The sequence below is a fragment of the Haliotis cracherodii genome, unplaced genomic scaffold (genome assembly GCF_022045235.1).
Source record: "Haliotis cracherodii isolate W230 unplaced genomic scaffold, xgHalCrac1.p SCAF_3, whole genome shotgun sequence".
In the NCBI taxonomy this organism is placed as follows: Eukaryota; Metazoa; Mollusca; class Gastropoda; order Lepetellida; family Haliotidae; genus Haliotis; species Haliotis cracherodii.
In genome coordinates, this window is record NW_027266286.1 from 27,328,460 (window position 1) to 27,344,129 (window position 15,670).

Sequence of the window (15,670 nt, forward strand, 5' to 3'; positions counted from 1 at the left end):
GAACAAAAAACTAAAAATCTTATCTGAATAACTTCTCAACCAATCTGAAAGTTATCTTTATCAGTGCCCCCTAATGCGACTGAAAATGTGCAAGACAGTCTTTATTTTCTTGCGTCTATTACAGAATTTCTTATACAGAAACAGCAGGTATATTTTTGCCCAGTAACTATTATTAAAGAAGGCTTAGTTTCATTGTCAATTGAACTAAGTTTGTCCACCAGATCTTTGAAAACAATTTTAACTTGAGTATGGTTTTAATAGTGCCCCCTCTATCAATTTTCTGAGCATGCAGGGTGCTTATTATGGCAAATACAGTATGAGTTTTCAGATTAAAAGGTGTTAATAGGTATTTGTATTTGGAACCGACAGCGTTAGCATACTCAATAAGACCCCCAAATCTGAAAACCCAATGTTCATCAACATTATAAAATACAAAAGTTGTCAGTCCTTTTCTGAAGCACTCTCTCTTTATGTGAATTCTCAGTGTTGTTAGACCAACGTGACTTTACACTGGCATGACTAGAGGTCAAACTGGAATGTCATCACGTCATGACATATTGATGATGTCATATGCTTCCATGATAACTGACCCAACCTGTTTTGCAGAATGTGGACAAAAGCAACGTAATCAAAGTTTTTTGATAAATATTAATCAAACTTAACATTTGTAGTGTCGTATCCATTTTGCCAAGCTGAAAGGTACGGGGGTTTTCAAATTTTGGATTGAGAAAAAAAAGATGAACAACAAAAAATGTATCCATACGCAGTGAAATGTACAAAAGATTTCCAATCCCATTTAACATTCTTTTACCAATCATATTACAGCAGACACTCACACTGATTTTATAATCATCTCTAAATCAAAGACAACACTTTATATGCCATTTATAGGTTTTATTGAAAAGACACATCAGATACACACTTATAAAAGATGTATGATGGCAGGATGAAGAGTGACTGGAAGGATGATGTTCAGATCATGTGTCGTTACACTCGAAAAATCACATTTAGGGCTGGGACGAGTCCAAACTTACTACCCGGGTACCTATCCCCTATTACTCGACCCTACCCGGGGACTCGCTGTTGGTCTTAAGATTTACCGAAGTCCTGGCAAAAGCTGCTTAGATACATGCATAAAATGATCTGATCTTAAACAAATAAAACTCAGATGGAATGCATCCATAGTCAGCAAGAAATGCGAACATATAGTGACTCGTTGTGTAACAGGAGTTATACTGTATCATCATTAAACAATATATCACATGACAAACAGACCTGTCAAGATCCGGGGTAGAATAGGTCTTCATCAACCCATGTTTGCCGTAAAAGGCGACTATGCTTGTTGTAAGGGGCGATTAACAGGATCGGGTGGTCAGGCATGCTGACTTGGTTGATGCATGTCATCGATCCCAATTGCATGGATCGATGCTCATGTTATCAATCACTGGATAGTCTGGTCCAGACTTGATTATTTACAGACCGCCTATAGCTGGAATATTGCTGAGTGCGGGGTTAAACAACAAAGCAACCAACATGACTAACCACGGGTCCGGGTAGTCCTGTGGGTACCCGGGTCATTCTCAGGACCCACCCGACCTAAGTCCCCGAGTCACCCATCCCAGCCCTAATCACATTGAGCCTACACAAATGAGGATGGAAAGTTACATAGCAAAAAACACAACCTACAACAAAGCAATGACTTTCGATAACATTCATTCAATACTTCACAACACAAACGTGAGCAACAAATGCTTAAATTGATCCGTCAGTATCAAGAACAACTTTGGAGCAATTTATAATTAATGTGACATATGTTTTACATCAGCACTAAATAATATACTACTCAAAAGGAGTAAAGAACACCTGATTTTTTCATATGACTGTAGTTAACCTGTCATGGCTGGTGGCTGTTGCAGCACACAGACTTCCAATTGTGGGTGTTTTGTAAATAGTAAATATCAAACCAAACAGATGCTTCCTAAATGATAACTGTTTGTATCTGAACCGTGAAAATGCTTGGCAAGCCATGGCGATCATAACTCTACGACTGTCTAAACTCCCTCAGACCTACAAGACATTATTTATGTAATGCAATTGTATCACTAAGATTCCCTTTATCAGGCTGCGTTCAGAATATGAGCAACGAAACAAGTTTTTTTCAAGACTCCTTCAACGACATTCAAAGATTTTTTTTCTAAAATCGCATCACGCTTGACCTAAAAGACGCCACTCCCATTATTTGCATGTAAAAATGTGGTACGCTTCGGAACTTTTGGTTCAGTTTGTCACAGATTCAGACATATTCAACTCTGAAATTTAAGCAGCCCTCACTGGAATGGACATACTTCTGAGATTACTGACTATTGGTAGATTGTATACAAATTTTTTCTTCAAAGTTAGAGAACAATTTCAACAAGTTCTTCTTTCAGATTATGTAAAGATTTACATTTCTCATAACATGTATAAGGTAATTTAGCTGAAATGGGACCCATCAAGCCTGTGCAAACCCTGCTTTCGTAATTGTCAGTTCGCAGAGGAGTCAATGCACTTGTACTGACTTGCTGTGTGATACAACATAGAACACTGGAATGCTGAACACAATTCTGCTTCTAGGCAGTGAAACAAGTTAATTCAGGTCTTCTGAAGTAATTGATGTCCTCCCATACATTAATATATTTGCTGTTTTCCCACAAATTCAGGGTTAATCAGTTGCAGTTAGAGGTCCGTATTAGAAACATAAATAATGAAAATTATTAGTATTAATTCCAGAAAATGTCCCACTTGTAAACATGACTGATGACATGAAGTGCTCAGTCATTGTGGTGAATTATCAGAAAAAAGACATGCTTGAAAGAAATAGGATTCTCCTGTCATGAAAAAAGTCACATTGGAAAAGAATTGAAAGTAAATAGGCATGTTTAGATAAATTAAGATTGAATAGTGTTTACATTTCTCACAAACGATGTAAAATCAAGACTATCTTAAAACCGTTCAGACATATTACATCATGTGGTGTGAGTACATAACATCGGATTTCAGTGTTACAGTCGTACCCCGGAGCCATGTCATCCGTTACAATCCTGGTCAAGCCTCGACATGATCCAATAAATAAGGTGATGTATGGATGGCAATGTACACATGCTGCGAAGTATCACAAGTGTTGGATGAGTCCAAGTGGATGAATGGTTTCCATGATGTTGAGAGATAACATGCAAACAAATACATTGCAAAAGACATTTGAGAAAAAGTGCAGTTAATGTATTATACAGTATAACAACATACAATACATTTACAATTTCATTTTTTCAATTCCAACTAAAGGGTCACAATAGATTCAGAGGAACTTTCCATCACACCTGTCCTTAGCAAAGATCATCAGCTAACAGTGAAAGCACTGCATAGTTTCAACAGTGCTGGGAAAAGTGTTTTAGGAAATATATGGTCTGACGTACTACTCAAGAAGAGTTAAAGAATGTTTTTCCCTATGACCTTAGTTAATCAGTCCTGGCTGGTGGGTATGGCAACACACAGCCTTCCAACCGTGGGTGTTCTTTAACTTTGTCTCCATGCAGTGTCCTCGATGACTGGTTTATATGAGCTTTTTTATTTGAGCATCAGAAGTGGCTATAATAATTTGCAAGTCTGGTCATTAATAATGTATATATTTGACCTGTTAGGCACCTTGCCTACATTTCTTGAAAACATTCATGTGTTCTTTAGTTTTCAATATATTTTAATCAAGATGATGTATTCAGAAGATTAACCTTTTTAAAAAGCTGAATAAGTGGTCTTTGATAAGCCTACAACCTTGGAAACTGTCTAATACATTGAATACAATAAATTGTAAATACATTATTAGGCAAAGATGATAGAAGATTTGAGAGATTACTGATCCTGAACAATCATGCTTCTATTCAAACACTGAAAAGCATTAAATATATATCAAAGTGTTCCTAAAATATAGTTTGAAATTGGCCATGAGGCCCCGTGTTGACAAAACACGACTTGTGATAAACATACATAGTATGAAGAGCAGTAGGTCACATTTTCCCTTATGCTGAGTCAAAGAATTCCTCTTGGAGGAGTCCGAAAACAATACAGAAAAGTAGAAATCTAGATTCATCAAAATCACTAAATGCCCTAACAATGTGACAATATATGACAGAAACTCTGAAACACACAGTGACTGAGTGGTTGATTTTGGTTTTACGCCACTTTTAGCAATATACCAGCAATATCATGGCAGGGGACACCAGAAAATGGGCTTCACACATTGTACCCATGTGGGGAATCAAACCCGGGCCTTCAGCATGGCGAGTGAACGCCTTAATCACTAGGCTACCCCACAGGTACTTTTTCCTAATAGGGCTATTGAGCTATGATGACAGCAGGAACCAGCACTAAGCTTCATTGAAATAACCATACTATGAAAGTTTGTTTTCAAAATGAATATCTGCTCAAAATAATACAACCAAAGGTCACAAACAACTAAACTAATCTTTGGTTTAATATAATGCAATTACACAAGATGAACTAAGACAGGTAACATCTCAACAGCTAACATGACATCATAGAGTAAATGCTGAAGTAACGAGCCAACATAATGACATGAAGGTAAATAGGAGCAAAACATTCTACTTCTACATTGCATTTGGCGATGGGCATATTAGTAGTTAGCCTCGATTATCAAGAGTATTCTATTCTATTATGAAAAATACCCTGGACACATCTGCAACCATGTTTTCGTTTTGTGTCCGCTCCAGTGAGTGAGTTTAACACCACTTTTAGCAATACTAAAGCAATATCACAGCAGGGGACACAGAAGTGGGCTTTCTACATTGTATCCATGGGGGCATCGAACCCAGGCCTTCAGCGTGACAAGCTGACGCTTTATCCACAAGGCTACCCTGCGGTCCTGCGTACACTCCACATGACACAATGCTCATAATAGCCATCGAATCAAAATACACTGTTTATTCATGACTCAAACAAGGGGCGATATCACAAGTACTTGACTCGCCCCGATGCCTTGCAGCTAGGATATCCTGATAGCAGAATTGAATACTCGGGAAAACATATTTTGTGGGTTTTTCTTAGTTAAAATCAAAATTTCCAAAATGAGGTTGTAGAGAAATATAACATATTGGTTTAGAAAGCTGACCTATGATTGGATCAAGAACCCATGCATCCTTCATCCATATATGGTGGTCAAGGTTTGCACCTGTGACCTATGAAGGAGTCGTATCATAATAACAGATCAGATTTTAATGTGATTGCATGATACGGAAGTTCTGTTATTGTAACAGACATGTCACCAAGGACAATGTAACACTGTCAGTCATTAACAGATCTTGTTTTACAAACAGTTGTAAATACATAACATTGAGCAAATAGACTTAATACAGTTGTCATACAAGTAGAAATGTAAAGGTATACACATGCAGTATTGCACAAACTAGGAGTATTGAAGAGAGACACTACAACATAAGCAACAAAATACTCACATCAGTTGTATAAACTTGAAACAATTCAAAAAACAAAAATGTAAATACTGGTAAATGTTTTCACATGCATACATGGTCTTTTTTAATCAAGGTTATCAAAAGCCTTGACATCAGAACAGTGTAACCTTGTCATGTATAAATTCTCACATATTCTTTTATTAAACAGTCAAAATAGTGGCAAAGACTAAATAATTTTGGCCATTTTTACCAGTACCAGACTACATGTACTTGAGCATTCCCAACATTAACTGACATTCCAAAAACTAACATCTCTGCTATCCTTGCCTTTTTATCAGCTGTAAATTTAGAACTTATGCACTGAAGAGATCATCTTCCCGAGGCAAGAGAGTTAACCAACTATAAAAGTTCAGTTTCCACCCTTGCCGAACTAGGCTGGTATTATGGAGTTACATTAAGGTTGGACTAACGAGTCTATGCATAGTCCAAACAAATTGCGCACCGAAATCAAAATTCGGTTCATAAACTGTCGTGCAGTTTTCGGTTGATTGCAGGATTTGCAAAGCATGTGCACCGCCAACTCGTCAGCAGATATTTACCAAATCGTTTTATGTTTTTAAACAAGATGCTCATGTGATCTGATGCATTTTGCGATGTAAGACCTGTTTTATCACAAAACAGATCTTGATTATCGATCAGATCGTCCTGAATGGGCGCCACCATTTTGTTTGAAGCAAATGCAAGTAATATAAGCGGCGGAATCTGATTGGTCCATAGGAGAGGCTTAGAAGGGACATAACTGGTAATAGCCAGTGGTGGCGCTACAATCGAGCCCAGTAATTCCAGCCTAGTTTGGCAAGGGTGGAAACTGGACTTTTAAGTCAGTTAACTCTCTTGCCTCGAGAAGATGTGAAGAGATGGACACAGGCAACACTACACAATGTAACGCCATGTGCAGAGTACATAAAATTTACAAAATCTAATACCACATTTGTATATCAAAGAGTGCAATTTTTCAATATACACTATACAAGGCAATGTCTGACAAAATGTCTCATATCCACAAATGTCCATGAAAATCATAAAATATCAATAGATATCTTAGTCAGATGTGGACACAAACCACATCATAATGCTGTTTGATCATGCTGACTGCAGTAGGATAACTTCAGTAGACTTTGCTAACATGATACTAGCAATACGCTGTATTGGAAACATGCCCAGGACTGCTGTAATCTAATAAAACTATTTTAACCAAGCTTTCACTTATGTGCATCACAATATGTCACAATTATACTGTATCTATTTTGTGCTATTGCAACTGCTGTATCCACCTTTTTGAGGATGTCCAATGGGTCTGTGTTCTCGTTTTCACCGAAATAAGTGCCCTGAACGCTTAAAAAATTGACTGTGCTTTTTTTGGTAACGGGATGTGGAAAGTACACAATTAAATGTGGAAGTCGGAAATTCATTTTCGGAATTGTGCGATGACGCTTATAAAGTTTACTTACAGATTGGTCTAGAAGTTGGTTGGGGCGCCTACAGGAACAGAATCCATGTCATGGCAATCCATAATGGCAAATGGAACTGAACATGGCCAGTATGCATTCTACTGCTGGGCATACGTGTTAACAAACAACCAAATCAAAACTTGATTTACTTATTGTTTGAAAAACACTGCACTTTAAAGGATGACTCCTACTTTAAGATTTTCAGCTGCCATTCTTCGTGTCAGCGACAGACAGACATAAAGTGTGTTGTGCTCTCCAATACAAGAAACTACAGCTGCAGTTCTTCGTGTCAGCGACAGACAGACATACAGTGTGTTGTGCTCTCCAATACAAGAAACTACAGCTGCAGTTCTTCATGTCAGCGACAGACAGACATACAGTGTGTTGTGCTCTCCAATAACAATCTACAGCTGCATGATAGACATCCTTAAAACATGTTGTAGCAGTCTGTAAACAAGCTGCATTTAGCAGGCTCTGACTTGTGATGGTTTGCAGTGTCCTGTCAGATGAAGTGCTTATAAGAAAATCTGGCGCTATGTGTCTTTTGTGTGGCAATGGGCATGATTACCCTCATCACATCTACAATTTATAAAGCAAAGCATGCACATGCTTGTATCTGTGGAATGTACACCAAGGATGCATTCAAGGACATTGACAGTTATTCACCTCCAATCATAGAAACTATCCTCACTGGGATGAAAAATCCATGTCAAGATTCAAACATTCAATTCAACATGCTATATTGTCATTATCAGATCAATGCAGGGCAATGTAACTAACAATATTATCATTATGCTTAAAACATATTTTGTCAGACCAAAAGAATCATAAATCTTTACAAAACATATTTACTACAAGCCATCTGCACATACATGGTGCTATTATGAATATGAAGTCATCATCTACTACAGTGCCAAAAGAGGGCACACGTAAGCATGAGTTACCTGCCCTTGCTGTGTACAAAAATCTAGGGTAGATAAATATCTGAGGTGGAAAATGATCCAAGTGGAATTTAATAAATATAAAAACCTAAACATATACACCACATTCTGTTTTATGATTGTAACACACCTAACCACAAAGCCACCTCGCACTGCTTTGTCTTGAATGCATCCCTGACAACTGAGGTTGACATTTGCATCATCTTTCATCAATACAGTTGAAGGCTTGCGAACAAAACGTTGCAGTAATTATGAACCATTTTATGGCTGTCTTGTATCAATAACTTACAAACAGCAACATATACAAAGGTTTTGGTGTTGTTTCTTACATTGTGCTTAATATACATTCAAGGTTCATACAGAGATGGAAAATAAAGATTCAAGGCTGTCAACTGTCATTTTCAAGGCTTTTTAGTTGGGTTATTAGCCTCACTCAGTAAATATGGTATTAAATCCAGCATACTATAATATTATATCATACTTTCAAAAGCAGTATGACAATCAGACATTTTCCAAAAAGATTTATTTTCACACCCAATAAAAGATTAAATTAAGTTTGTCATGAATTCTTCATTGTCTTTGCACACAAATCTATCACTGATAAATCTCACATAAACTTGGTTCACATTTTTGTGTGCTTTAATACTTTTATTAACAAAACTTGTACAAATGCACGGCTTTTCAAGCTATGTTGGTGATTTTCAAGGCTCTTCAAGGTTAACACTAAAAGTCAAGGCCTTGTCAAGCCTGTACAAACCCTGGTATTGAAGGAAAGCAATAACTGCAATGTACATGCTAGAAGGATTTAATTGAGGAACCATTTGCAAAAATAATTCTCATGAATGGTAGGAAAAAGGTATTTCATGGATAAGAAAGCATCATTGTATCTACAAAATGCAAGGTGGCATGCACCATCTTCAGATTTTCCAGTGATAAAGTGTGAAAAGATGGTTAATTAAAAGCATTGTAGACAAGAAAAAGTCTCTTTTTTAAGCAAACAGGTTTTACTTTCAACTTGAAGTAAAACATATTCCAACAAATTTGTGGAGAACTTAATTTCCGATGAGATCAAACAAAACAGAAAACAATGTAGAATATTAGAAATAAAACATAACACTGAAAGAAAGTAATGATTTTAGCCAATGATAGTTTGGTCCAGCCTCCATAACAAAATATCTTTGAAGATTTCATGAAAACAGCATGACTCCAAACTAATGTACAAAACAGTCTGTGCAAAAACCCTTTAAAAACTACCAGACCAATATTGTCTCTTGGCATCATTTTGAGTAGATTTTAGAGTGACTATTACCAGCTTAGGTTAAAAGACCAAACAAAAGTTTACTTTAGTGGCTAAAGTCGCAGACTGACACAATTGACAAAATGAAGCTGATAAGTTGATTTGTTTTGTTTTTCAACAGCCCAAAATATCAAAAAATGTTTGACATACAAAACAAATAGAATTGTGTTTATTCTTTCACTTTATCAGTAATTCCTTTTCACACCAGATCTGAGGTAGCTCCAGACAACTACCGGGTACTAGCAAGAAATTGGACACTGTCATAATGCTGTAGGCAAATACTAGTCAATTTGCAGGCATTTAAACAAAATTTGTCCCAATTCCTGAGCATAACCTTGTTGCAATATTTCACTTAAGTCTTTTCTTAAAAAGATAAACCAAAGACAGGATTCAAAATGATAAAAAAATTGACATATCTTAAAACAATTCAACCAAAATATTTCATCATATGATTTTATAATTCCTTGAAAGTGTTAGGCACTCCACCAATTGCCCAAAGGTAGAGTAAGGTAATTGTTTCAGGTATTCAAGGATGAGTGAAAACTTTGCAACTAAAATTTTGCCAAAATGTAATAATGTTTGGGATGAGTGCTAAGAAAAATGAATTGTTTTTCATGTAATAACAAATGCTGATCGGGATAATTATCCACTGTACCATATAGCAGACTTATCATAATCATATGATTGAGAAGTACACAATATGGAGCTACAAATCTAACCTCTCTCGCTCTAGGATTTCAATCCTATTTCTTACAGACTATTTTTCAATGATTACAGATCATTGTTGCATGTTGAATTACCAAACATATCAATGATTCAAACATTCAGACTGGAACAACGTTTATACTGTATATATATATACTCCCCTTTTCACTAAGTTGGCAGTAGTCTCTGAAAACAGAGTTAGTTTTACAGTTCTTATACATTCAAGTTCTAGGAGGATACTTTCCACATTCAGATCACCAAAGATATATTTTGAAAATGAAATAGTGTATTTTCTGGCCTGGTTGCAAAAGGACCTCAGGACTACAAATATACAAAATGTAATATGAAACTCCTACAGTAAAAGTCTTTTATCAGGTTTATCTCAATTTACATACAGATCAATACTTTCAAAGATGTTATTGATTATTGGAGTCCTGGATATATAAAAAAAAGTAGCATTACTTAGATGTTTTGATGATTTTAAACATGTCACCTTGAGATCAAACAAAAACTGGCTAAATAATTAATTCACTGGTCTTTCTTTTCTTCTGGTGGAGCTACAGGTTGTTCAGGGCGTACTTTCTTGGAAAACACAGATTTGGGCTCTGCTGTCAAAGATTGCAGGAAGATGATAAGTCGACAGGTCAATAGTAGCGCAAACACGATAGCTGGGCTCATTTTCTCCAATCCTTCATCTAGAGCAAAGTGGGCATAGATGTCGTTGACTGTGATTGTTAAGAGCACAACATTGCTTGCTTCCTTCAGTGCACCTGTCAACAACAAAAGTGAGTGAGTGAGTACGGTTTTACGCCGCTTTTAGCAATATTCCAACAATATCACTGAGGGGGTCACCAGAAACCACAACCACACGTTGTACCCATGTCAAGAATCAAACCCGGGTCTTCGGCATGAGGACAACAACAAAAGGTAATGTGTAGTCAAAACAGCAGGGGTTGATTTAACTGCTGGCCAGTTGGCCTGTGTCCAGTTAAAATTACAAAGGGCTTGCTGAAACACGAAGAAGATGACCCATCTCGCTAATCAAAATGTCATCCCTTCTCTGTGTATGCTTAATTTTTTTAAGTGGATCATCTCGGTAGAATGACAACCAGCCCCCATTTTGTAATATTGTGTACAACAACTTCATTTGCTCATAAATCACTATGTTATGAGGCAAACAGAAGCCAAGATTTAATCTAAGAGTGCAGGTAGAACTTTCAAGGGGTGATGAGTTCTAAAATTTTGAGAGCCATGCTAGGTGGCAATGCGACCACAGATTCGCCAGTTAGTTAGGAGAAGGGTCAGTAATTCTTAAAGTGAGCAACCCCTGCTGGCTACATACAAATTTGTTGTTAAATCTATACCTGAAACAATTTACTGATTTATTTTGAACAAAATTTTCCATGTGAAAAAAATTAATGATTAGAAAAGTAGGAAATTGGTAAATATATAAACATGATAAAACAAGCTTAATTACTGGTTTTAAAATAATGTGTGAGTGGGTAATGCCACTTTGTACAGTATTTCAATGAGGTGAGGTGAAATGGGGTTTAATGACACGTTATATAGCGATGTGCATGCACTGCTTTGAATAGTGTGGCATGTCAGCTTGATATGGAAGAAAGATGAATGTAAAGAAAATCTTAGATGGTAAACCACTGTGGTGATTCCTTTTGTTTTTTAACCCCGCACTCAGAAATATTCCAGCTATATGACGACAGTCTGTAAAAAATCAAGACTGGACCAGACAATCCAGTTATTGATATTATGAGCATCGATCCACGCAACTGGGATATGATGACACGCATCAACCAAGTCAGCGAGCCTGGCCACCTGATCCCGTTAGTTGCTTCTTACGACAAGCATAGTCGCCTTTTACGACAAGCATGGGTTGCTGAAGACCTATTCGTCGTGGTGATACTTAAGTGTATAGGTATGATGTTGACAAAACTAGAAACATAATCACTGATAAAAGGAATAGAACCCAAAATTATATTTTTCTGGCACACCTTGAGGACACAACTCTGCACAATAAATAATGGCATTTTAGAAAAATGTGCCTGTTTTGAAAAAAACAATATATCTTAGGCATTCAATAATTCATTAATGACAAGCATGAAAGAGAACAGAAATACCATACATTGAAGCTTTCTTTCTCAGTATCCTTGAAAAATGACATAATAGTAGCCAGGATTTCTAAGGAAGTCTCACACAAACACATCGACTCAGAAAGACCTGAAACCTTGTCAGTTATATGATTTTGTATCATTCAGAGCTACAGATAAGCAGCGTATTTGCGTAATACCCACCAGAAATATTCAAAACCCAATTACTTTCAAATAACTTGCGCACAGAAACACATGCATTAAATGAAAAACTCAAATGTATAAAAACAGCACACATAAATATGCAATGAAGCTTTTTCAGCATGCGTACAAATGAGCTAATTTCCGAAACAAAATTACGAGCTAATTTACTTTCCGTGTCAAGCCTATATATTTCATTGTATTTAGAACGGTTATGTACATCTCAAACATTATTTCATTTTTTTTTAAATCTTAAAATGTTCACTAATTTTTGGAAACCCCCAATAGAGTGATGAACAGATGAGTGAAAAAATATTGGTTACCCAATGAAAAATGTAATAACACAATTAAAATAGAAAGCCAAGAGTAAAAACTCAATTGCTCAAAAGGTTATCTGGAGCTCTGTTATTCTCAACATGTGGTTCCCTCACTACTCAGTCACATGTTCCGGCAGTGTCATTGCTACATGGGAGGTCCACTAAAAGGTATTGACTCTGTACATACCTGGTACAAATGCCAAAAGAATGCCACATACAACCTCGGCCGTTCCCACAGCTTTCCGGTAAGTGTGAGGATTTGGTTTCCATCCAGTCTGTTTTACAAGCGGAAAAACTTTTGAGTTTCGAATGTATGTTTTCCTCTGAAACACAATAAAGTCATGATTACATAAAGCAGTTTTCATAACACAATAACTAGTAATAGCAGACTTTTAAAGAGCATCACACATGTATAGTAGAATCAGGAAAGAAACTGACAAGGAATTGGTTAATGGTGGGAGAAGATTTGTTTAGATCATCAGTGGGCATCATCCAAAATGTACTTTCTGTCTTCATAGTCGAAATGAGTGCACTGGTAAGTTTCACATAAAAAATAGTTTTAGTCCTTATAATGAGAACACAGCAAAACACTTAAAAATAGAAAATCTCTACTAGTCCTTACGATACCTTAACTTTTGGGCAGTTTGGCAAGGACTATAGGACTAGTGCCAATTTCTAATACTGAAAAACAAAGTTAGTGGAGTAATCTTTCATTTTCAAATATTTCAGAAATAGAAAATGGTAAGAACAGGTTCGTGGCCAGTAGTCATATCCTGTACTCAACAGTTCATCTCCACTATAAGGCACCCTAACCATACAGTTAAGTTCATTATGTTTTAGTTAACACTGCACTCAGTAATATTCCAGCTATGTGACAGCGGCCAGTAAATAATCAAGTCTAGATCAGACAATTATTAATTGATATAGTGAGCAACAATCAACACCCTGAGGGTACGATGACACAAGATCAACCAAATCACCGATTGATCCATTTGGTCACCTCTTACAACAATCATAGGTTGCTAGGAACCAGCTCTAAAAGAATCAGTTAGGGTGAAACTAATGCATCAGGTAAACTGCAATTCAGTAATGAATCTCAACATTTGCTCAGCGTAGCATAGTCAAAGGCGTGTTAAATGATTATCTGAATAACCTCAGAGACCATATAATAGAGTCTATTATATGGTCTCTGATAACCTTTATCATTGTGGTTGTTTGGAACAATTAGTGGCATAGATTTACTATTATTTCGCTGCATGGTCGCACTAACGACTGAAAAATGTTTTCATTCTAACAAATTTCTTCAAGAAGATTCGATAAGACTTTACTTGTAAGAACTCGCAAGCACAAACATAGAACCACTTGGCTACACCAAGTTACTAGCCTAACACAAATCAAATGATCATTTACATGTCGTATTCAGCTGGCTTTGCCTTGCCACTAACGGAGGCAATCAAGTAAATATATTTCTACTAGAAATATAAAAGTACCATTTCTTTGTATATTTCTCCATTAACCGACGGCGTGAGCTTAATCGTGCCCACAAAAACAAAGAAGAGTCCCAAAGTCAGAGACATGACCCGCAACACAATCGAAGCCATTGCTGTCTGCTCTAACATGCCACTTCCGGTGACAGAAATAAAAGTCGAATGAGGGGATTCAATAACGAAAAATGATTCTGTCCATGTTAAACATGCAAAACAACTTTTTTCTTGTTTCGAAGAAAAACAGATTATAACACATTTCATCTGTAAAACTAAAGTAAAACGGAAAAAAATATGAAAAAGAATATTTCATGTTTTCATTCACCCTTTTCTCTGTAGGGAGTACAAGTAATTTATCTAAATTAATAGAACTATTTATTACGTTATTGCTATAAAACAACAGTTCGTATTTAAATTTTCCTCCCCCAAAAATAATTGCTGCTAGTGATTCGTTATCAGCTCTGCCATATTAATCAGAAAGTAATGCTTAGCGTTTGCGCACAAGGATAACACTATATAGATATCTACCTTAATATCTATCTATAAACCTTTTCTTATATACCAACAGCTTAATAACGACTTATCAGTGGCGTTTTAACTACATTACTGCTACCAACATTGGATACGTAGTCTGTATTATGGTTGAAAACACTTTGCAAACGCACGTGGAACAGGGAAGGTTTTCAGGGATACTTTGGGTATATATCCAACCAATCGGTGTCCCAGCAGCGGGTATATATCCAACCAATCGGTGTCCCAATAGTGGGTATATATCAAACCAATCGGTGTCCCAATTGTGGGTGGGGGCAGTCGTCTGAGGTGCCGCGATTCGCTGTCCAGAGTTGCGGCCCTTGGGCACGCCAGATACCTATCATTGTGGGGTCGAATCCCGGTTCGCCCCGATTATGTTTCTAGGTTTGTCAGCACCATACCCGTGCTCGTGGGTTTTACCAAAGTGGTAAACGTCATGCAGAGACTTGGAAAACTTCGGGCTATCCTCCCACATTGAGCTGACACGCCGTGATATAACTGGAATAATGTTAAAAGCGGCGTTAAACCCACTCATTAGTGGGTATATATGCAACTAACCAGTGTCTCAATATATATATATATATATATATATATATATATATATATATATATATATATATATATATATATCGGTGTTCCAATAGTGGGTTTATACACAACCAATCGGTGTTCCAATAGCGGGTATATATCCAACCAATCAGTGTCCCAGTAGTGGTATTTATACAACCAATCTATGTCCCAGTAGTGTGCATACAAACCAATCGGTGTCCCAATAGGGGGTATATATCCAACCAATCGGTGTCCCAATATTGTGTGTATATAAACCAATCGATGTCCCAATATAGTGTGTATATAAACCAATCGGTGTCCCAATATAGTGTATATACAAACCAATCGGTGTCCCAATATAGTGTGTATATAAACCAATCGATGTCCCAATATAGTGTGTATATAAACCAATCGGTGTCCCAATATTGTGTATATATAAACCAATCGATGTCCCAATATAGTGTGTATATAAACCAATCGGTGTCCCAATATAGTGTATACATAAACCAATCGGTATCTCAATAGTATGTACGCCGTGATATAACTGGAATAATGTTAAAAGCGGCG

At 36.7% G+C, this 15,670-nt stretch overlaps 1 protein-coding gene across 1 annotated transcript; it reads right to left on the bottom strand.

Annotated features, from left to right (window-relative positions):
- Positions 1-886: 886 nt before the first annotated feature.
- Positions 887-14,158, bottom strand: LOC139473767 (novel acetylcholine receptor chaperone-like). Its single transcript, XM_071256517.1, has 3 exons — positions 14,030-14,158; positions 12,727-12,862; positions 887-10,686 (listed from the first exon to the last, which is right to left on the bottom strand). The coding sequence occupies exons 1-3, from the start codon at positions 14,156-14,158 to the stop codon at positions 10,445-10,447; spliced, it is 507 nt and encodes a 168-aa protein (XP_071112618.1). The 3' UTR covers positions 887-10,444.
- Positions 14,159-15,670: the final 1,512 nt, after the last annotated feature.